Here is a 24,521-nt window from a genome sequence, read left to right as displayed (position 1 = left end):
TTTTTTATGAAATAAACAGAATATGAATGGCTGCATTCTTGCTGCCTGTGTAATGTGCTCTTGCTTCCACTCTCAGTGCTGGTGTTAACTTAGCAAATATTTATCTCCCATTACTGAGGACTTTGGAGCAGAAAATGTGGTGCTCATGATTTAAATTATGAGTACCTTTGTAATCATAGTCAAGTAGAATAGTTAAATGGGTGTAGACAGGAAACAGGAGATCTGACTTGCTTAGACTTGAGCTAAGTGATGCAATATTTAAATGAAGATATTATAAATCAGGTTTAGCGTTACTTCTATCCTTGTATTCAATGAAGTGAACTTGCTGGTTCTTCTGCATGAACTAGTGACAAAGGCATCTATACAGCTTTTTCAAAATAATTGCACACTGCGAACTCAAACATTGGTGGAGCAGTGTAGCTAATAAGTTTTCTATCAATGCCTGTTTTTATGTCTAAATGCATTGCAGGTTTGGAGAGTGGGGTACCCTTTTATACAATCATAACAGTGAGAGAATAAAAATGTGGCTTTGTTTTGTTGACAAAATGTGAAAATCTGATTCTAATGTACAAATTCAAATATTGAAAGAACAGCAACGTGTCTGACTCTGGGATGTTTTCTTAAACCAGAACAGCTCTGAAGCAGGTTTCTTGGAAAGTTTGAGTGATATTTTTTACATTTTGTTTTGTATTTTTTTCATCTTTACAGAAACCAACTTTTATAGACTTAATATACTTTGCATTTTTCCTGTGTAATAAGTGAAAAAAAAATATCTTCTAATTATGAAAAACCCTGTTGCACATGCCCTGAGCATGGTAATCTCTTTGTGGGCAAGTGTTGGTGTCAGTCCCTCATTTGTGAGTGAGATCTCACTTGATTGCCTTGCACTGTCACCCAGAGAGGGTGACCCCGAAGGTGTTCAGGTGTCCTGAAGGAGTGATTGGACCACTTTATCCCACAGATGAAGTTGTGTCAACTCCAGTAAACTCTGGAAATAGCCAATTTCCACTTCATGACTGAGAACTGGTCTAAGCCAAAACAGTGTATCTGACTGCTTCAGAAAATGTTTAAAAGACTGTATTACTGCCATTGCACAGGGAATTGTGAATATTTTTTTACTGACTGAGATCAAGAAATACAACTTGGCCAAGCTGTGAATACAGATATGTTTGTAATATCGATGTAGTAGTACTTGAATTCAAATCAGCGTCAAGTCTGGTTCAGTTTCTTTTGTATTTAGCAAACAGTGCATATGAGTCTTACACAACATCATGTTCATTTTAGACAGATCACGGAATAAAAATTTAAATATGAACATTTATGCAGTTTGTTTTCTTCCATGTTGTTTGGTTGGTTAATATATAGAAATAATTGCTAAAATTTGGAACCATAAATAGTTGTGGATTTTCATAACTCAGTAGAATCACTAGCTTCAATGTTGTTGTTTTCTTTCCCCACACCCCTCTATGGTGTAACTAATCTCTATTTAAGTACTCCCTTCTCTCCTGGACCTCTCTTCCCTCCCAAGCCTCCCCCACCAAATCCTTGGTTTATGCAAAACCTTTAATAGAGTGAAAGGGCCTTGAGAGAAGGGCTGCTCTGACGTTTGGAAAAGGCTTTAATGAAAAGTTGCATTGTTATTTCATATTTACTTACCAAATCTCGCCAGAGTAAATTCTTGCCAAACTAGTTTTATGTATTTCTTGTCTGGTCTTGCTCATGTATTGTTTTGTATCAGGACCTTGTCTGACAGGAAAAGCGACCAGAGCAGTTCAGGCTATGGTACTACTAATAGGTGATGCAGGAAAAATGAAGTCTATCTAAAACTTCTTATGCAATATTGAGAAACTTTTAAAGGAAGTAATTAGCAGAAGTGATGCAGCTTATATATCAAAGCTATTTTTAAGTAGATTGTGCGTGCTGGAATAGCACAGTAGTGATTTAGAAGTGGGTGTTCCTGCTATTGATTCTGTAATCATGAATGTTTTTGTACATTTGCCTTGGAGGTAGGAAATAGTTGTGGTAGGAAGGAAAAAACAAGGATATAGGAATATTGAAGCTGTAGTTTCAGTTTGGGTGCTGTTTGTTTTGATGGATGTAGTTATGTCACTGAGCCAGTATTGCAGTTATCTGTTTTTCATGTTTCCATTCTTCAGTAAGAAGATTAAGTGTTGCAAGCATAAATGGTCAAGTGGGTGACGTATGAGGGATCAGACTCTCTTAAAGCCCAAACTAGGTTTTCCATCTCTGATTTTGCAGTGAAGGCTGGCTTATGGTTCAATTCTGGCTTGACTTGGAGAAATTAGCAGAGGAAACCAAATCAAGACCTTTAGGAGTGCAAGATGCTTCATAGCTTGTCTGTTTAGTCGTGTCTTCAAAATCTGGGTCTTCCTAAATGTGCTTCAGTCTTTGGTGTAGATATGAGAGGCAGAGGAGATTTTTGTAATGGGCTAAAGGGTGAGGAAGGATCCTCTTTCCTTTTAGTTTGAGAGCAGACTTTACAAAGGCACCTCTTCAGCTGACTCCCCTTTAGAACATGTTTCTTAAGGAATGTGGAAGGATTTCTGTTGTACACAGGTGGCTTTTTCCAGCCCGTTAGTGGAGTATTCAAACTTACAGAAAAGTTTATCCTGGTGTTTGCATTATGTACCTTTTTTACAGAGCAGGTTTCTCTATCACGTAGCTATATATGCACCTCTGTATGCATGAAAATGTAAATTATGTAATACTATTTTTAGTTATTCTAGAATTTTTACTTTTAAAAAATGGTTGCTGGATTATCTCTTGTAATGTGCTACAACAGAAAGTGCTGCTTAGGGAAAAGCCATATACTAGAAATCCAGTTAATTGTATAATAAATGCTTGCTTAGAAGAAATGGGAGGTAATGACATTTAATACTTAGAGAAATTAGAGAAAAAAGTCTGTAATTTAATTTCTGAAATGACTAGTCTAATGATTCTTTAATGTAATTCTGAAATCTGATCATCATCTGATGATAACTTACAGCAGTATTTAAGGTGGATGTACTCATAAAATGAAGTAAGTTTCATAGTTATCAAAGTTCTCCAAAATATTTGACCTATGCATATATATATCACATGCAAATAAATAGAATTTGAGGATATTAAAGCCAAAATGAATATCCCTTGATATTCTTTTGTTCTTTTGTTCAGTATGTTTAAGTACACATACAAATTTAGAGGAATTCTGGTGGTCCCATTTCTTCTCCTGTTCATTTTTAAGAAATCAAAATATTTTCAAGGTCTTTTAGAGTGGAGGTTATTAATTAATTAATTAATTAATAACTTTTATTTTTGGTGTGTTTTTTTTTCTTTTTTTTCCCCATTTCTAGACACCGATATTTGAAAAAAACTGATAGTAACTGCTATTTTTAGGAAGTCAAGAACTTGCGAGATGTTGCAAGTTTGAAGGTCCTCCCGTTAGTCACCTTGTGCAGTCACGCCTTCTCAGTGAAAAGGGAGGAAGTTCCATTACTGCAAGACACTGAATAACAGCCCGGGGATCTTGTCTGGGGGTGTGTTTGAGAAGGAAGAAAAATTATGTATCCTGTAGAGGTTGCGTGTTTACAGTGTAACTTTCCCCCGCTAGAAAACAAATCCTTTAAGAGTAGCATGTTGAGTACTAAACAGCCCTCAGGTCATGTAGTGATATGCAGGAGACACTTTGTGGACACAACCTTATTCCTTATGGTTTCCTTTGGTATCAAAAGTAACAATAAAGACTATAAAGCCAGTCTTCCCAGTTACTGGTAGGTGCATGTATAAGCACAAAACAACACACACACACTAATATGCATCCATATATATGCATCTATGTGTGTGTATGTACCTTTTTTTATTTAAAATGTAGAAGGTGTTCTTAGTGTAAGATTTAGATATTCCATCTACTGACTCTACCAAAGGACAGGTTGAAAGCCCTTTGATGGCTTTTAAATGTTGGTTTGCACCCTTTAAAGCAGTTCTGTGAGTAACCCACAGCCTTCACAGCTGTCCTGTAATGTTGTGTGCCTGTTGACCACTGAGATAGTTTATTCTGAGGACAATGTATTTTCCTTTTATATAGTACATATGTTCAGTAACATTGGGAATGCTGTTCCCCTATGTGTCAGTGATAGGATTGCGACTCATACAGAACTGATAAAAATGGGAAGGCTCCATATCTGGTCTGAGACAATTTAAAAAAAGGATTTTGGTTTTACATGTCAGTTTACATTTATTTACAGAAATATGACCTAAATAGATGTTTGATGTTACACATTTGTAGGATGCGATACTAACTGTGTGGTTGAGTAACATTTTTCTGTTGACAGTGATGTCTGATATTATTTTCTTCTCCTTTTGTGCAGGATCCAAACTACTGGATACAAGTACATCGGCTGGAACATGGGGATGGTGGGATCTTAGATCTCGATGACATTCTTTGTGATGTAGCCGATGACAAAGACCGTGTAAGTACAAATGACTACAAAGGCAGCTCAGTGCAAACTGTGCACTGGGATTTCAGTGTCCTGTGTTTCCTGCATGTGTCCCAAAGTGGGAGTCAATACAGAGGTTTTAGAGCATTTTTTATGTAGTTTGCTTGACAGACGTGAGAAACCGGTTACTGTAATATTTTTTTCTAATTGAAATAATGGGTTTCCCATCCTTTTATGTTGTTTAACAGTTCAAATAGGAAAAGGAGGCTGCAAGAACAAAAAAACCCCTCATACAGTGGAACAATAATGCAAAAAAAAAAAAAAAAAGAAAAAATCTCTAAATTGACCTTTTAGCTTCGTGTTACCAGTTGAATATGTGCAAAAAAAATACTGGTTCTAAACTGTGGAGTGTTGGATTATTTTTTGAAAATCATTTGTGGCAGAACTGCTAGTTACACTGAACTTGAGACAATAATTACACACTGCTGGGTCTTGACTGCTTTTATTCTTTTTTTTTAAGTAGGGATTTAGGTCACAGTCAGCTAACAGGCTTTTGTTTATTGACTATTTGTTTGAGGTTATAGGTACTTGCATCTTTGTGTTACATGTTCAAAAAGGGTAGGTAAGAAACACTGTGGCAAACTGTGAAGTCGTATAAATATGCCACTTTTCTCTGGAAAGAGATGTGTTTGCTGAAGCTCTTGAGAGCATCTGAGCCTGATACAGACTGCAGTCTGGAAATGTGTTTCAGGACCACGCTCCTTCACAGACAGTATCCTTAATTGTCACTGTTGGAAGCAACAGGCACTCTGAAGGCTCCTTGAAAAGTGGCCAAATGATGACTCTTAGAAATAGATACTTTGCCTGTAGTTATTTCTTGTGACAAAATTTAATTTACATGGTTATTTCAGCCAGGACTTTCTAAAGAAAAATTATGTGAGGAGTCTTGGCATATGGAGACTCCTCGCTGTCTGAAATGTTGGGATTACTCAAGCTGTATAGAGTAACACTGCTGAGTTTTCAGGAATTTCTTCCGTAAAAATAGTGCCCAGCTAAGATTTCATGAAAAGCTAATTAAAACCTCTAGTTGGCTATCTCATACTGAAGTGCTCAGCTGCGTGATTAGTTTAGCTTTTGCTTACAGGCCTCAAGGAGGCTGGTGCAAGTTCCTACTAAAATTATATATATGTGTATATATATGTATGTATGTATACACACAGTTATTTGAATCATGCACTTCTTAGCTCCTCATGTCCTCCTCTCTTCAGAAGAAATTTGAATTCTGGTGACTTCAAGACCTTATTCTTTGGCTGTTACCTTGCCTTGCTGCCTTCAAGTGGGGTAATTCCTCACAGTGAAACTCTGTGGGTGTTTTTATGTGCGTGACTAATAGTTGAAAAACTCTGACTGCAACTGAAGCAGGCAGTCACTATTACAGTATTGTTTTTGTGTATAGATGGACAAGATACCTAGCAATTAATAGTATTTATCTCTGCATTTGCCAAGCTCATCTCTACTGATGGCACTTATGAGTTCAATTTTCTGTTTTTAAAGGACCTTGTAGTATTGATTAGGAAGGTACAATATAAACATACATTATGCTAGACTGGTTTATATCCTTGAATTAGTCATTCTCACTTGACCTTCACCTTTCGTTCTTTTCAAGTATTTTGGTCATTAGTCATTGTTTTTCAGTTTCCCCTTAGTGTGTTTTACAACTGACTTTCCTGGTTCCCTTTAGTTTTGGATTGTTAGCTTTGCCTCCATAGCATGTGTATCAACTAGTTTTGTGTTGGCAGAACCTGATATAGGTCTCATGAATGCAAAGTTTGGAATATATTTCCAGTCGGGGATATTTCATATGTGTACACTTAAGGATACCTTGTAAAAAAGCATTTAAACAGATGGTGTCTAAACATTTAACTGAGTGATTACTGAGGTCTGTAGTATTAGTTGTGTACAAAATTAAATATTAGCCTATATCTTTCTCTCTTTTTTTTTTTTTTTTAATTGGGACAAAAATATCTAGGATATTGCAAAACTGAACACTTAATGTTTTTGTGTTCATTTTGACAAGAAACTTCCTTACGTTCTTGAAGGGGAGTTTGTTGTGCTATTTACTACCGGACATTTGTACTTTTTAAAATCCGTTTGCTCTTATCATGGTTCTTTAGACTTAAGGATCAGTTCCAGGGATAAATGTAATTTTTGTCTTTTTAATGTTGCTTTTATGCCATAATTGGTTTTGCAGTGTCATATCAGCACAATAGAGAATGCAAAGCAGCTAAGAACCAGCCTGCCCTCTTGGATTTGTTGCTCTGTATAGTTAACTGCATTAGTAGTAAAATAAAACTCTTAGGTGATGTGAAGAATATATTTACTCCTATTCCACTGTCTCCATGGAGTAAATGTTCTTTCCTACAACAAATACAAGGATTCGTAGAGAGAGCAGCTGTTGTGAATGGAATGAGAGAAGTATCTTTGATGGTGTCCTTCACATTAAAATGCAGCATGGTAGGGTGACTTTATTTAGCTTCTTCTGTCCTTATATTTTGGTATTCTCATGTCACTTACTAAAACAGAATGGATGAGTAAGGGTTAGCCAGTTGCTTTCTGAAATAATTTGTGATGTTCAGTGTTGTTCCTCCTTAAAAAAAGGAGAAAAACATGAAACAAACTACATGGAAAAATTGATTTTACTAAGCTGTTTGTTCCTTTGTTCCTTTCTGAAACAGCTTTTCTTAAGCCCTTTAGCATAGTTCATTGAGAAAGTGCATAATGCATTTTAACTTAGCTGGCATGTGACTTGGGCATTCATATTACACAATACCACTACACATGAAGTTTCTTGGTTAATGCAGTTAATGGTAATAACAGAATTAAACAAAAAATTAATAAATGCTCATTTGAATAATTTTTTTTCTTAGAAAACTTGTTGTAATTTATTGAAATGCAACTTTTTTCCAGGTTTTACTTTGGAAATAGATATGGTTTTCAGTTGAAATATATCAGTGTTTTTTATATATATATATCTCTGTGTATACATGAAGACAAATGGATTGACGGGTTCTTATTGTTTTTAAAACATATTTGGCTACAAGAGACAAGATTCTGTTTTCCACTAGTAGCATCTATTCCAGTCCTCATATGAGCATGTTTGGTACTGTTAAAAGGCCTGGAAAAGCTTGGGCAGATGAATAGCAAATATCTATTTTCGAGAAATAAAAGAGAAAAAACTCCCTTTAACTCGTGTTTAGTCCACTGCATAACCCACTCTCATTATTTTAAAAATACCGGTTTCTTGTGCATTTAGTGATTAGACCAGTATTTTAAAGATAGGTTAGCAACCTGTTTTGTTTGGATTCCTGCTACTTGCACAAGTAGCCCTCTCTTTGAAGGCCCTCAAAAAACATATGTCAACTTGACTAGTTTCCAACTTGATGATAACATACTTGATGACCTCAGTTCAGTTTTTAGTAGGCGGTCATTCTCAGCAGCAGAAAAACCCCAACTGCAGAAAAAAGCCAAAATCCAACCATCCTTAACCATGTTTTCTTCTGGCAGACTGAGGCACATAGACATTTCAGTGATCTTCACACTTTGGGTGTAATATGGAACAATTTTCTGGGATCTCATAGGCCCTTGTTTATCCATGGAAAAAATATTCAGGAAATTGTGGTGTAATCTTCCATTAAAAAAAAAAAAAGTATGTTTATGAATATAACTTGCTCCCAGTTGAATTCTCATTGAAACAGTAATCTGTATTTTGGACAACTTAAAAAAATTATCTTATGTGCAATTATATGTAATTTTTTCCTGCATAATAATGCTCAGACTGTTGCTTACTGGAAACTTCAGAGATCAAAATGTCTGTGTTTGGTGTAGCTACATTCCTGAAAAAACCAGAGGTTTTTCTTCCCAAGAGAACAAGAAGAATCTGCCATTGAGAGCCACTGGTTGTGGTGAGCAGCTGGGCAAATAGAGCTACTTTGAAACAGTGTAGGTAGGAACATGATGTCAATTACACATAAATTAATTTGCTCAAATGTATTATTTTTTTACTAGTTTGGTGTTAGCAACCTGTAAATATAAAAGCATTAGCATCTTATAATTTACTTTATCTCTTTCCTAATAAATTCAACACTAGTTCTTAAAAATAATCAGTGTAATTTGGTGTATGCTTAGATTTAGAGCCTGGCTTTATTTCTCTAAACTAAGGCAGGCATGGGCTTTCTTTGCTTGACTTAACATTTTCAAATATTCAGCCAGCTCTTCACCCTGCATAATTCATACTTAGGCCCACTCAGTGCAGAGATAAAAACCAGAGGAATATGGTTTGGTCTTGCCTGGAATGAAGTTTTGTGCTCAGCACAGTGTGTGTGGTGTTCGTATCTGGCCCAGGTCACTGTCAGTTCAGAGTGGTGTTGGTGCTTACTGCTGTTTAGACATACTTTGAACCTCCGGGAACGACACACAAGAAGTTGATGGTTTGAGTGGAATACTAATGGTGAGATTGGGATGGAGATTAATTTCATAGATTTGTGCTGAAATGGAATTTGTAAACATTCGTGATTTAGAGTTAACTATGTTAACTAAGCAAACTGCTGCTGAAATTCAGTGAAATCGTGTTTCATTTGCATCTGCTTTTGGAGACCTACAGAGACTCTATTAATATTATTATGTATTTAGTCCCTGCTTGCTTCTAGTGTGATGGGAAAAAGTCTGAGCATATTTGAAGGCATATTAGGACCTTTTCCCAGTGTAGTGGAAAGGAAATGAACTTTTGGGCTTTGTGTTAAAACAGATGGTCAATTCTAAATAATACTGTTGTTTTGTTTACTTCCTCTTGGAAAGCTCTGTTGAGTTAGAGAAGCGTGTGATACACAAAATGTGGGTTTGGAAAGGATGACTGTGTTTTGTTTGTAACAAATGTTTAACTTGAAGCCAACACAGAAATAAGGCTATTTTGAGCAAATGCACTACGATGTTAAGGTTAAAGGCTAGCTCAGGACTGGAGAGCTGTGATTACAGTATCTCACTGCTATTGATTTTTGCCCTGTCACTCTTCTTTTTAGGGGCAATTATGCAAGACCCCATTTCTGTAGTGAATTCAGAGTAGACCAGTGATAGCAGGATGCTGTTAGAAAGAATGAGATTCTAGTAACCCCGTGTCTGTTCATTCTCTCAAAAATGTTAAAGAGCTTCTAAAGCCGATGAAAGTTGCACAGATAAACTTGAGTTATCTTTAGATTTCCATCAGCACATAATCAGAATACTCAAAGTAGTGTTGTTTGTTCTAAATTTGTGTGTCTCTGCCTCATTTAAGTAAACTTGCAGCTGAATTCTCTCTGATTTCTCTCTGACTCTGCAAGTTAAGAATTTAACCCTAAAACCATGATGAGAGAAGAACAACAACTTTTTGTACTTCTTGTTTCTGCCATTAACAGATTAAAAAAATCTAAAAATGCAAAAAAAAAATTACTCAGAAATATGATTTTTAGTATATACAATACCATGATTGGTATGCTCTTCTTTTTTCCTCAAAACCTTTCTATCAGAATAATTTTTAAATATTGCCGTGATTATATCTGCCACAGTGTGCTTGTTCTGTCAGTGCATTCCCTGTATCCCAGGAAAACAGGATGACCTTGAAACAATTTGTTGTTACTTGTAAATGACTTGGCAAAACACATTTTGAGCATAAGGCATTCTTTTCTTGTAACAGCTTAAAATAACTGCTTGAACCACCAAGCTTGGGAAAGTATTGATACTGGCAAGGAAACCCTTCGAGTAACAATTCAATGATTATTTTCTGTTAAAAAATTAAAAACCTTCAGTTTTTGAACAATGGGCTCTTGATGTCATCTACTGTTTGTCAGTGGGTTTTATTTTAATTGTGCTTTTAGAGTGACAATTTTATATTGACTGAAGTTCTGAAAAATTGGTAAAAACAGAATGTGTCCAGTTCAATCAAGTTTTCTTGTTTTAACACTGTGGACTCATTATTACTGGGATGGTTTTTAGGTCTATTGCTGATGGATTTAAAGTAGAAAATCAAAGTTTTTACAGAATCACAGAATATTCTGAGTTGGAAGGGACCCACAAGGATCATAGAGTCCAACTCCTAAGTGAATGGCCCATACAGGGATCAAACCCACAAACTTGGCATTATCAGCACATCCTCTAACCAACTGAGCTAATTTACACAGCCTTTATTTCCAGCTGCCATTTAGTGAAGACATGTTTGGAAGTTACAAATATTGTCTTCCTTCAAAGAATGGAATTAAAATACTTGTAACATTTCTAATAATAAACTAAATTTTAACTTTACAATATTTATGGATGAGACTAAAACCCATGGAAGTGAGGAAATACAGGGCATAATATATAAATATTGGAATATGCATTTTCCAATCACTAAGATATATTAAATGTAACTAAATATTGTCTCCCATCTGTAGTTCTTAGTTTTTCACCTGTTTCAGCACAATTCTTCAAATTATTAATCTCATCATCACTTAGTTTTTTCTAGCTGTGTGAAGAAGACAGCATTTCCATTCATGATTTGCTGTTTATTTTTGGGGTAAACTGCAATATCCCAATTCCTTTCCTGTATTACTAAAGCAGTTAAATAATGCACTAGGAATTCCCAGGTAGGAGAAGAGTGACATTTATAAATTCATGAATTAGTTTCCATGGATATCTGAATTACTGTAGGTAAATCTGACTTCTGAAAATCGAGTATTTCAGTAAAAATTGTTCTCTACAGTATAGCAGGCCCATGCATGAATATGATATACCAGGGAAGGTCATGACACTTTTGTCAAGAAAGTCATACTTTGTGCCTGTATTATCAGAAAGGTAGAACTGAACAACAGTGACTGGGTTAGTACAGCCAAAAACCCCACAGACTTGGCATGGAATAAGAGGAAGGCTCTTATGGGTATGTAACTGATTGGAAGATGGAAAATAGAGCATGTATTGTTCAACATCTTTGCAATTGTTCTGAAAGAAGGGAAGGAGGATTTGAATATTGGAGTGACAAATGACATTACCGTGTATGAAACCAAATGTTGATGGTGAATGCTGGTCATGAAGGGTTTCAGAAGCATCCGTGGAGTAGACAGTCACATGGTGGATGTAATACCATTTTGGCAAAGGTGATGTGTTTTTGGAGACTACTTTAACTGAATACACAAAGTAATGAGTTCTGAGCTAGCTGTTACGTTTGGGAGAATGTTTTGGATTTTGCAATAGACCTCTGGGAACAGTGGCTTACAGTGCAACGTACAGCTCTGTGAGGCATAATCAGGTCTAAGAAGGCTTCCAGCAGTTTGCCCTTGTGTCTGCCTCTCCACCACATTTTCATCCCTGTCTTGCCACTTAGCTTGTGTGTGCTCTGGCACTCTTTGGACCCATTTCATAGCAGATTTATTTACTAAAATGGCAGAAGACTCTTCCTTGCAAAAATAACCAGTATTTTTCTGCTATTTCATGAATATGCTAAGTTCAACAAAGGATCTGGCCAGCTGAGAAGGAAAGGGAGAGGACTTTGCTGCTGGGAGTGGTTGAGGTGTGAAGGAAGAACAGGAAGAATGGGAGGAATGGGAGCATGAGTGGGCTGAGACCTTCCTGTTCAGTGCAGCAAGGCTGCCTGTGGCTGTGGAGCTGCCAGAGTGGTCCCTGTGGTGAAGTAAGGGGTGAAGAAGGGAACGGGTGGTAGAATCTTCTGCTATGTGTGCTGCTGGTGAGAACTCTACTTCCTCCAGCCACAAATGAAGCAACCAAAAAAGATTTTGTAGAAATAGCAAAAAGCACAGAGCAAATGACAGCATTGACTGCAGGTATAAATTAAAGGCTTCTCTAGCAGCGGTGTCTAAATGGACTAAAATCTCAGCCTTGAAAAGAGGTTGTAAGAAGCAAACTGTAAATGACTGTAGATTCAAAGGTGTCGTTGAGGAATTGCTCTTTGTCTTTTTCAGTGCAAGATCTGGGGCGTCAAATCAAACTGAAGTTTTCATTATCAAAATAAATGAAAGGATATATGTTTTCTATTTAGAATACTACGTTTGGTTTTCAAAATGTATTTGTTGAGTGCTGCAGATTCTTTTATTTAGGGGAACTGTGAACAAATATAAACCAGGCATTTAATGATTTTAAGGACCTCTCTCCTTTTCAGTTTCCTTTGTAGTTTACTTCCTCTTGTTCGGGAGGCCTTTCACTGGTGCTGATAATTCTTGTTACATTTATTGCACCTGGTTTAGGTCTAATGTTTTTTTCAATTGAAGTGAAATTACCAGTATTGTACTTTGTATTTGATACAGAATCAGATGCATTTTTAAAGTTTATTTGTGCCTTTGTCAGTCTTAATTGCTAATATTAATTTTTGTGCAAATAAGAATGATGAAACTGTTGTAACTATCTTCAGAAGGTTTGCAAACTTTTCTTGACCTTAATTTTTCTGACAGATCAGAATACCTGTGATTTTTATCAAATGCTGTAGATGCTTAAAGAAGTTTTGGAGGATATATTTTTTCTTGAGATGTCATGGTTTGAGAGCACACATAATGCCAAATTATCTGCTTTTTACTCTTCAAAAAGGTGATGCTAGTAAATCATGGGAACTGGTAATTTAAGTAGGATCTCAGTTTGTGAGAAAGAATCTCTTTAACCTAAACTTTGGTGAAAACCGCAGAGAGTGTTGAAATGATGGTGGTCTCAGTGTGTCTAATATTAGTAACACTGAAGATCAATATGTGGCTATGGATGATGACTGCTACGGTATTATAAACACATCACAATTAAGAGATACTTTTTACTAAAAATATTTAATAATGGATTTTTGGTATGTCCTGTAATAATTACAGATTCCCTGCTTAGATGTGGTTGTAGATAATATGAAGCAGTGCTTTCTAATTCTTCACAGTGTAAATCTCCACAGAAATGTATAGTGAGTCTAGAATTTAGGCCATTATGGCTAATACATGCATGACATTCTGATGGATTTTCGTTAACTTTAGTAATATCACTTTGTCCTAGAGGTATATTATTCATCCTACAACAAAGGAAGAAGTTGCAGGAAAGATTGGTTATGGGAATTCATTAGCACTACACTCTTACTCCTTGATACCAGCAGGTCTTTAAAGAAATGCTGTTCCAACTTCACAGATATTTCCTAACAGAGGTGGTGAGACTCATACACTAGAGGACTGACCCATATTAAAGCTTAATTATAGTAATGAATAATCCTGCAAGTATAAATTATTCACATTGTTTTGTATGTGAAGCAGTGTCATGAATAAAATAAGGAAAAGTTTCTAGAAAAGACCCTGCACAATGGCCTGAGTTTGTCAAAAGGTACTTTTCCTTCTTGTCTTTCAACATGGATTAAATCTCAGTGTTAGGTTTGTAGACCTCTGCACTTTGTATATGTTTTGCTTAATGGAAATCAATAGCAGCAAGTCTTGGGACCCTACACCCTTGTAGTGTTACTTGACTGATACCTTGTGCAAGAGAAAAGTTCCTACCTAAAGACAGTCCTGATACAAAAGTTGCAATCTCAGCTGTCTGATAAGATTCCCACACTGTCACTAGGATGAGAATTCATTAGTGTTACCCTCTTATCCGTTGATACCAACAGGTCTTAAGAAGAGTGCTGTAATTTCATATTTTTTTCCCAGGAAGGATTCATACATAGTCATGGACTTTATTTTCTAGTTGACTTAGCAGTCAAACTACCTCATAAGTTTGTAGTGTGAATAGTCTTACTGACAAAGAGAGAAAAGGGAATATTTAAATTGGATTAAAACAGGGCCCTTAATGCATTTAATGGGACAGCTACCTCATGCTAAAGGTTCTTTCAGAAAGTACCTTGGATCCAAAGAGAAGAAAATAATGCTGTCTTCTTTGGTGAGCTTTTACCAGTTTGACTTTTCTGTTACCTTCCTAGCAGTAGCCCAGGAAGGAAGGAGTTAAGAAGATGCTTTGAACCCAAAGTCTTCTGCTTCATCCCCACACCCTGTTGGTGTACTTCCACACCCTGTTGGTGTTCAGGGAACTACCTCCCGTTCACCTTTAGCGTGCTCAGCAGGATAGTCACTACGTTTTCAGATTAGCATCACTGCTGAAGCCTGTTCGAGTTTATACAGCAAGAAGGAGTTCTGCCTGCTCTTCAGTGACATACAGCATTGCAGGACCATCGGCTTTTTTCATTTGTACAGCCAGTTGGAAGAACTGAAGTTGTTCTTGGGTGGGCTCCATTCCTTGTAGGCCGCTACATTTCCTATAGGATTGAAGATTATTTCGTGTAAGCTTGGTGGAAGCTTGATGATACCGAGTTTTTATTTTCCTGGGACGCTGTTTACTCGAAGGTAACCATACTTTGGATGAAATGGCAGACACACCTAAGAGGAAAATTACAAAGAAGTCGTCGTCTTTTTCATACGATCGCCGGAGAGATTCAGTGAAAGTTAGGAGACAGTCCAAGTCTCTTAGCTTTAAATCAGCTACATCAGGTGCTCAGAAAAGGCAGGCACAGAAGAAGCAGGTTTGTATTTGGATATTTATCAACAAAATATCCTTACCTCCTGAATTTTTATAGGGATCGTAAAACTTGCTGTGTTACTATGCAGTGGAAAGCATTCTCTGCTGATTTGTGATCTGTGTGTGAATATGGATGTGTGCACATACAAGCTTGTGTACAGGTAAAGCTGGGGTTTTTTTTTCTGTAATATTTCTGAAGAGCTAGCTAAACTTGTGGTGTTAATTTTATGGCAAGAGAAGTTTGCATCTTTTCGGCTTTTAAGACATTATTTATGATTTCTGTTTTGTACCAAGGAATTGCTCCTATAGTGCAATATGTACCCTGTGAGCTTTTGGTAGTGTTGTCTGCTGTGCTGAAAAACATGATGGGTGCTGAAACTTTTGAAATTATTATTCAGATTACAACTGTTCCACTGCTCTTCACTATTATTATTTTTTTTTTTAATGTTGAAATGTACCAGACTGAGAGCTTTAGGGAGTGAAATATTTTACTTATTCCAGAACAGGTAATGCAAGTCAGCAGCAGCACCTGTTCTGGTGGGACCAGTTCTTAGGGTTAGAGGGCAGTTTAATGCCTTGACAGTGCTGTTCTGCCATAGTAAAAGACTTTCCTTTATCTTTTGTAGCTGGGATCTAATTAAATGAACTTTCTTCAAAGAGAAGATGTAGTGTGCGCTGTAGTAAATGGAATAAAAAGTGAACCAATTCATAAAATATCTTTGTATACTGATCCCCAGTTTAATCCAGTGTGAAAGGACCACAGGATCACTGACTACAAGGCATCTCTCACTCCGCATTTTTGTGCACGGGATGCCTTTTTAAAGGGTTTAAAGCAACTTTACAGGGAATTTTTAATTAGCTGTGTAGAACATAAAGCATTTTAACACTTTGGGAATAGTATTTCTGCAAATGCTTTAAAATAGAGTAGAGTTTCATTAGCAGTATAAGTGAATTTCTCACAAGCAAATAGTGAGTTGGTCAAGAGATGGTTGGTAGGCCCTGACCATCACAACTGCACCTAAATTTTGAGGGAATATGTCCATTCAGATTGAAGAGAATTTAAGTTATTGTGTCCAGTGTAAACTTTCTATTAGATTAAAAAGACAATGAATTTGAAGTGTGGGGGATCATATTTGTTTTTAATACTATTTTTGTTGTTCTTGGAATCTTCAAAAGCCTATTTAAATAGCAAGACACTGACTAGTAAAATCTTAGCATGTTCCAGCTTATTGTGATTCTTTAGTGTTAATTATAGTCATAGCTGAAGCCGTTTTCTTTGAAATGAAGTTCTGGAAGTTTTAAATGAGGAAATATTTGGAGAAATCAGAAAAACCTTCAAAAGGGCAGCAAGCTCAGACAATCTCGCCCCCTTGCCCCCCATTATTGGATGTGTTTTTCAAAAGTAAAAAACATAGATCTTAATTTTCTGAAGATGTAAAATTCCAAATGACATCTGTGAGCATTCACGTTCATTGGATCTTTTGGGGAAATAGGCTACTCAAATTAATTTAATAATTTCATTTGTAGGTGCAAATCAGTGAGTGCCCCTGTATTTTGATTTTACCAGACCACAAGATTCTTGAGTCCTCTCATCTTTTGGATAGCTGCCATGGTTACTGTGTGACCTCTAGTGGTTAATGAAAAATATGCTCAATTACAGAATTCAGGCTGTTTCTTGAACAAGTCCTGAATGTGTATTCTTGTTGATTTAATTATTTAATACTCTAAATTCTATTTTTATTGAAAAGGAAAACAAAATTCATCTGCTTCAACTTAATCTTTTATGGTGTCACGTCCAGAAAAAGTGTTTTACTAAAAGTCATTGTTCACAGGGATGTGTGTCTGAATTGCAGTACTCATAGATTCAGAATTATAGGAGTAATTTTTAGAAACTTTTACTACTTTGGCTTGGTTACAGTACATTAGTGGGTGATATAGCTGAAATGAAGCACTCTAGGCGAACCTCTTTTCTGATCAAATTTTGTGTACTGGATAGATCTGAAGAATGTATTTTTTCCCCTTCTAAATGCTCCAGTTAACTATAAGAAAAGTTAATTTTTCCTACAAGCCTGGTCTTGTTTTTTAGATCATTATAATTAAGTGAGACAAAACCATTCTTACCTCCTCCCTGCCCTCCCCCTCTTCCCACAGTGGCAATACACATACTTTTATGTGTATTGGAAATGATGGTGAACACAAAGCACAAATGCATTTTTTACTGTTGAACTTATAAAATACTGAAGAAAATTGTGGGTTTGAAGTTACCAGAATCTGATCAGTTTTCAACCAGCCAGACCTAACTCTGCTCAGTACAGTGTAACTCTGGTGGTTATGCAGGCTCATCCCAGGCCTGAGTTATTGAGTGATTAGTAGTTCAGTTACTGCACCAGGAGAAAGGTAACTTAAAAATGCTATTCTTTGTTTCTTTGGTGTTCAAGTCTCTTTCTCTTTTTTTTTTTTTTTTTTTTTTTTTTACATTTTTCTAATAGATTTTTGACATCTGAGAATATTTAAAACTGTGCTTTGGTCTTTACTGTTTTAGGAGACAATAGTAGACTTTGCTGCTCACAATATATGTGGTTTTACTTGGGTGGTTCCCTGGAGGAACAAGACTCTGCTTCTGCTTATATGGGGATGCAAGCCAAAATTACTTTTCTAAATATTTTGGTAGATTGATATCAATCAAAGTCTCTATAAGTCACAATACGCCACAAAATCCTTTTCTGCTTCCTTGGCCTTTGTATTGCTGACCTCTTTTTTTTGCAGTTTGATTTTTTTTTTTTGGTCAAATTTTCATTTTGACATTTCCACCCCCCCCAAAAAAAAAATTATTAAATCACTGGTAAAGTAGTAATGAGAATACAAGAACATTTTAAAAAGGTATTTGTCACATTTTCTGAATTACAATGATGTGGTTGTGTTCAAGGCAAATTGCTGCACTTTTCTTGCTTGTTTTTTTGGTAGGTTTTTCTGGTTTTTTTGGGGGGGGGGAGGCGCTTTTTGTTTTTTTGGTTGTTGCTAGCTTAGCTAACTTATTAGAAATTGAAAGTCATAAAGTGTTCAAACCCAACAATATCAAATATTTCATCTAATATAGAAATTAATCTCTTTCAAGATAATCTTCCCATCAAGTTACTTATGATGGTAATTACTTTCACTGGCTGCTGATACTGTCATATTAATTGAAAAACCACATTGCAGAAATATGTCAGCTGGCTTTTTCAGGTATATGAGCATTATGCTACATAATGTGTGAAATGTTTGATAGTTTTAGGAGAAGAGATTGTCTCTTTTTGTGTTTTGAATGAAGGACAAATTTAGTTCCATGAAGTAAAACCTATGAGTAAGAAAAGGCAAAATTTGAGAGCAAGATCCTTATGTGCAGGGGAACATAACAGAGATCCGGTGCTATTTTTAGCTGTTTTGTGAGAGCCTCTCAAGTCCTATTTCACTTTGTCAGCGCCGGCTGACTGATTACTATGACATGGGCTGGAGCCTCAGTGGATTAATTAAGATCTGAAACTGTTTTTCTGATAACTACTTATGTTTTGGATACAACATTTTGGAACTTGGCAGAGTTTCAAGCTCATACAACAGTAAAAAGTGCTTGCATAGACTGCAGATTTGTGATTTGTTCGTGTATATTCCTATTTTCCTTCCAGAGAGTGCCATAGAATTGAGCTGACAAACTTGTTTTCCCCTTTTCTTTCAAACTATATAATTCCAGAACCGTGTGGAGTTTACTGCCCGCTATTGCAGATGCGGAACAATACACACAAAGAGGGTGTTGTTAGAAAATCTTCCAATCCCTGTGTTTAAATACGGCTCAGTTAATAGGAGTGCTCCAGATTCCTTGTTATGAACTTCTGAGAGCAGGCAAAGGCCTGTGAGTTACACTTTGTGCTTTCTTACTAGAGAGAAAGACTGAGTGGAAAAATGATACTGGGGAGGTTGGGGGTGTGAGGGGAGGGGACTACTCAGAGAGAGCAATGGCTTTCCACATTAAACTCTGTGATAAAGAACATACATAGTAGATGTGCCAGGTGTACAGGTCTGGTGAGCAAAGCCCATAGCACCAGCAAAGCAAATGATTTGTAGTCTGTTAAGATAACTAAGCAGTAAAGAAAAATTGGGGATGAGAGGAATCTCAAATAATTAATTTCAGATGTAATTTTTGAAAACCATGATCTGTGAGTACTTTTCTTCTACTGATTTTCTTCCTATTTTTTGCAAGAGCTTGTTTTGAAGTCTCTGGGGCATCTCAAATGCCCTGTCTGGGGAGAAAGAAGTCAGCTTTAAGTGTGAGCGCTCAGGATTTGTTGTGAAAAATCTGATCCTGTTTCTTTTAAAATGAAACCAGACAAGCATGTAAAGAGAAAAAACATGTGATATGTGTAAGCAGTGGGAGATAAGAGCGTGTAGGTTTGTCTGGCAGCTGGTTTGTTAGAAGAAACTTGGTCTAGCAAAACTCATTCCCTGTGGAGCATAGCAAGATGTTAACCATAGTGGTTAGCTATTATTAAAACTGTGGTCATAGCAGGTTAAGGTGGGTTGTAGCTGGTGAAAGAGGCCCACCGTCAGTTAAACACAGAGTAAAATCAGAGCAGAGTGGCATGGCAGTGAGAGGCTTGGCCATCATGAGCCTTGAATTTTTGCTTTTCTTACTGAGGCTTGTTTGTGGAGATGTGGTAGATTAGGTGTTCCCTACAGCAGTGTAAATCCTTGTGCCTTGGCGGCATTTGCTGTGATGGTGTTAGTTGGTGTCTTTCTCTCTGCTGATTTCCAGTGCACTGAGAGAAAAGTTGCCCTCTCCCAGAGGTGGTGGGTTCCTACCCTTGGTGCCTTGTCCCAGAAGTTATGATGACATTACATACAGTCATACTATCTCAAGAAATATTTTGCTGTTGTGTTGAAATAACAGCATGTTGCCAGGAGGTTTTCCAATTTAGTTGGTGATTTCTTTAATGCAAGCAAAATATTAGGCTTTACTATGAGAATTTAGAGGTTCATCTGATGTAAATTGAGCTATTACTTTTAATTCTGCCTGAGTAATTGTTGTTATAACTCATGTAAGAGTTGACATGATTTTTGGTTCCTAAAGGTGTGGCTACGTGACAGATTTCAGCTGATCTAAGGCTGTGACTGTGCTGCAGAGGAGAGTGGCCTCACACTCCCCCTGGCCATGGCTCTGCTTCCCACCTCTCCCTGGCTCCAGCACTGTTGGTTGTGAAGAGTGGGGTCAGTGTGCTGATAACCCTGCCAGAAAAAAAGGGCAGTGGTCATGGAAGAAGGGGTAGAGGCAAAGGCCACTGCTGCAAGGAACACTCTGTATGGAGGGAGTAGGTTTGCTGCCACCAGAGCTGTGGATGTTAGGGCAAATACCCACTTGAATGCTTTTGATCTGTTGTTGAAATGTAGGCATGTACCAAGGAGAGTGAGAAACGAAGCAGAGTCACAGAGCTACAGAATGACTGACGGTGGAAGGGACCGCTGTGAGTCACCAAGTCCAACCCCCTGCAGCAAAGAGGGCCTGAGATGGGCCTGACTCCATCTCCCGGGATGGAGCTTGTATAGCCTCTCTGTGCACCTGTTTCAGTATTTGCTGCCAAGGTGAAAAAGTGTTTCCAAAGCCTAATCTGTATTCCCAGTGTTGCAATTAGTGTGACTGTTGCTTCTCCTCCCACTTCTGGGTCACCTCCCAGAAGATCCCAGCTCTGTTTTCTGTCTGCCCTCCCATTAGGGAGGCTGTAGATGACAACAAGAAGATTCTCTTTTAGCCTCATCTTAAAACTGAACAAACCCAGCTTTCTTGGCGTCTCCTTGTATATCCTGTGGTCCAGCCCCTGCCGTGGTGGTGACTGTCACAGGACAAGCCAGCTACACTCATGCCTGCTTCGCCTTCCAAGTGCTGTCCAGGAGGGACCTCCCCATCCTTTTCTATAAACCCACTCTACAAATCCAGCTGGCACACAGCCAGAACTGCTGCACACTGGTTATTAATTTAAAATTCTTGGTGGTATTCCCTGATTAGCAGGGAAGCAGCATGATTTTTTCATAAAATCCCTACCTGACTTCTATGGTCTCTTCTATTTCTATGTATTTTTCATGCTGCTTATTGTGCAGCATTGCATTCTCAGAATGGGATGATGCATTTCAGAAGATACTGTTAGCTGCAATAATGTGTGTCTAGGTTTAGTCATTCTGTTCTGGCTACAGGGGGAAAAACATGCTGAGTACAAGCTAGATGGAAAAAAAAAAAGAAGAAGAATGATTTTGACATACCTACTGCTGACACTCCATTTCAAAATGCTCATATTCCCAGCACTTTAGCAGAAACAGAAAAGTAGTATTTTAGTATCATTCAGTACTTAAAAGTGCTCTACCACTTTTTGTGGAATGATGACCCTTGTGTGGTGTAAAATTTGGGGGTTTTGTGCTAAAAAAGCAATATTTTGACATGTATTTTGAACAGTCACTGAAGTTCTGAGTGAATGTTCTTTCTTTTCATTTTAATACGGTTAGAAAAAGTTGTGCTTTAATGTTACAGAATTTACTAATGGAGAAGGATTTTATCTCATTTCCAACTAACATGTTGTCACTTTTGTAATAGCAAAAAAGTTTTACTCTCTGTTGTTCTGTACAAGAGTGAGTGAACATTTTGCTTTGTAGCACGTTGATTTTAATGTTTCTTGACAAAAGGAAGGAAAATTAATTTTAATTATCTAAAAATATGTCCCCTGGCTCAAAGTATAGTACTCGGATAGAAAGCAAGCAATGTTTTGCTTTCTCAGCAATTTCTGTCACTTGAAGTGTGAATTGATCATGGAGGTAATAGCACATAGGGAAAATCCAGTGGGAACTGTCTGATTTCATACGTGTTTCAGTTCAAACACTTATGTTCTTTTGATTTGTAGAATGTAATTTTCACTGACAGTATTAGTGGCTTTTAGAAGAACAGCCTTGACAGATGACATCCATCTAACCAGCTGCTGCCTAATCTGACTTCAGGCTGAAGATTTTATTATCTGACTGATTTGAAATACAGTAAATATTAATGACTCTTCATCTGTTATTTTAAATAAATACAAAGTACTGAGAGAGTGATGCTCATATTTCATACTTCTGTTGTAACTGGCTTCTTGTCATCTGTTGAGATACTATCAACATTCATGACTGACAGCTTTTCTTCTTGGGTAATTTCTTTGGGAAAAATCGATGTTATTTTAATTTTCTTTTTTCTCCCACAGCCTTTATTACTCTAGGTTTCAGTATGGTCAGAAACAGTGAAATGTCTCATGTGGTGGCTCAAACTCTTCTCTGGGCATCCTGTTTCCATGCTTGATAACCCTTTCTGTGAAGAGATCTTTCCTGAGATTCAATCGAAAGCTTCTGGAGTGCAACTTGAGGCCATTTCCTCTTGTTACTTGTGAGAAGAGATCAACCCCTACCTGTCTCCAACAACCTTTAAAATGGTTTTAGAGAGAGATCAGGTCACCCTCAAGCTTCCTTTTCTCCAGGCTAAACACCCCCAGCTCCCTCAGCTGCTCCTCATCAGACTTGTACTCCAGACTCTTCCTCAGCTTCATTGCCCTTCTCTGGACATGCTCCAGCACCTCAGTGTCATTCTTGTAGTGAGGGGCTCAGAATGGGACAGAGTACTCAAGATTCACCAGTGCTGAGTACAGAGAGAAAATCACTGTCCCAGTCCTGCTCTGACACACTGTTACTGGTACAGGATGCCATTGGCCTTATTGGCCACCTGAGCACACTGCTGGCATCACCAGGTTTCTTTTCTGCCAGGCAGCTTTCCAGCCACTCTGCCCCAAGCCTGTAGCACTGCCTGAAATTGCTGTGACCCAAGACAGCACCTGGCACTTTGCCTTGTTGAACCATATACCACTGGCCTTGGCCCATCGATCCAGCCTGTTCAGATCCCTCTGCAGAGCCTTCCTACCTTCCAGCAGTTCAGCACTCCAACCCATCTGGGTGTTGTCTGCAAGCTGATGAAGGGTGCCCTCTATCTCCTCATCCAGATCATTAATAAAGATATTAAACAGGACTGAGTCCTGGGGGACACCACTGGTGACCGGCTGCCAACTGGATGTAACTCCATTCACCACCACTGTGTCTGAGCCTGGCCATCCAGCCAGTTTTTTACCCAGTGAACAGTACACTAATCCAAGCCATGAGCAGCCAGTTTCTCCAGGAGAATGCTGTGGGAAATGGTGTCAAAGGCTTTACTAGGTAGACAACATCCACAGCCTTCCCCTCATCCGCTAAGTGGGTCACCTTGTCACAGAAGGAGATCAGGTTGGTCAAGCAGAACATGCTTTTTATAAACCCCTGCTGTCTGGGCCTGATCCCCTGGTTGTCCTGTGTTTGCTGTGCAATGGCACTCAAGATGATCTTCTTCATGACCTTCCTGGCACTGAGGTCAGGCTGTCAGGCCTGTGGTTTCCTAGATCTTCCTTCCATCCCTTCTTGTAGATGGACATCTCGTTTGCCAGCTTCCAGTCACCTGGCACCTCCCCATTTAGCAAGGGCTGCAGGTGGATCTGCCCTGTTGGCCTTCCCCCTGATTCTTACCCATAAACACTTAACCCTAGTATCACCATCATTTAGCTCTAGGCAATCAAAACTGTCCTAACATATACAGGCTTACCCCACCACATGTCCTTCCTTGCCTGTCCCTTCTGAAGAGTTTGTAGCCATCCCTTGCAGCATGACAGTTGTGTTAGTTATGTTTCCATGATGGCAAATATGTCAGGTTTCCTGCTACACCATGGCTTCCAACTCCTCTTGGTTTTGTATTCAAGCAGAGACAGAACTTCTGTAGGAATATGATGGTTTCGAAAATCTGCCCTCGAGTGGTTGCTGAAGCACAGGATAGAATTTATGACCAAAAGTTGGAAAGAAGTTAAAATAGGGAAGAACAGGGTGGTGGTTATAGTTATTCCCAATGATCAAAAAAATTTTTGCACAAGGGTTTGAACTTATATGCACTGTATGTGATACATATTAAATAAGTGGTTAGAAAGATTACTATAAACTTAAAAATGCTTTAGTTGTTTCTGTGCTGGTCATCTTTGAGTCGCGGAAATCTTTCATAGTGTAGTTTTCTACTTCATCTGCTAATTCTTTAAAGAAAAACCCCACAAAATGAAAGAAAACCCACACAATTGTTTCCTGTTTCCTGAAAAGAAAACCCAACAAAACTGAGGTAGCAATAACTCCACTGTTTATTTGTCTTTCATTGCTTTCATTCTGGTTTATTTGAGAGCAAGATCAATCACAAAGTTTGTACTTGTGAGAACTGCAGTGTCCCACAGTCTGTCACTCTCAAAGTCAATTTGTTTATTAAGGACTGTTCCAACTTTTTAAATATTGTAAACTTGAAACATTGCTATTAAGCAGCCTTAGGTCTCTTTTACAGTTCTTGCTTACTGAGTTATATTCTCTTCCTCTATTAGTACTTTGGCGTGTTCAGGCAGACTACATTGATTCCTTTATTTTGAATATTGTTAATCTTGTTGCACATTTTTC

General features: G+C 37.7%; 1 protein-coding gene across 12 annotated transcripts in view; it reads left to right on the top strand.

The window, feature by feature from the left end:
* The window catches only part of PARD3 (par-3 family cell polarity regulator), a 447,662-nt gene that overhangs the window by 44,390 nt on the left and 378,751 nt on the right, over nucleotides 1–24,521 (top strand). For 9 of the 12 annotated variants that reach the window (XM_032683027.1, XM_032683013.1, XM_032683022.1 and 6 more), the window contains exon 2: nucleotides 4,368–4,469. In XM_032683027.1, coding sequence (XP_032538918.1) covers nucleotides 4,456–4,469 — 14 coding nt within the window. In that variant the 5' untranslated portion in view covers nucleotides 4,368–4,455. Of the gene's footprint in view, nucleotides 1–3,007; nucleotides 3,019–4,367; nucleotides 4,470–24,521 lie in introns of all 12 variants that reach the window. The other 3 variants (XM_032683091.1, XM_032683072.1, XM_032683083.1) reach the window with 1 other exon arrangement.

Source organism: Chiroxiphia lanceolata, chromosome 1 (assembly GCF_009829145.1).
Source record: "Chiroxiphia lanceolata isolate bChiLan1 chromosome 1, bChiLan1.pri, whole genome shotgun sequence".
In the NCBI taxonomy this organism is placed as follows: domain Eukaryota; kingdom Metazoa; phylum Chordata; class Aves; order Passeriformes; family Pipridae; genus Chiroxiphia; species Chiroxiphia lanceolata.
Note: the sequence above shows the minus strand (reverse complement) of the source record. Positions and strands in the feature narration are given on the sequence as shown.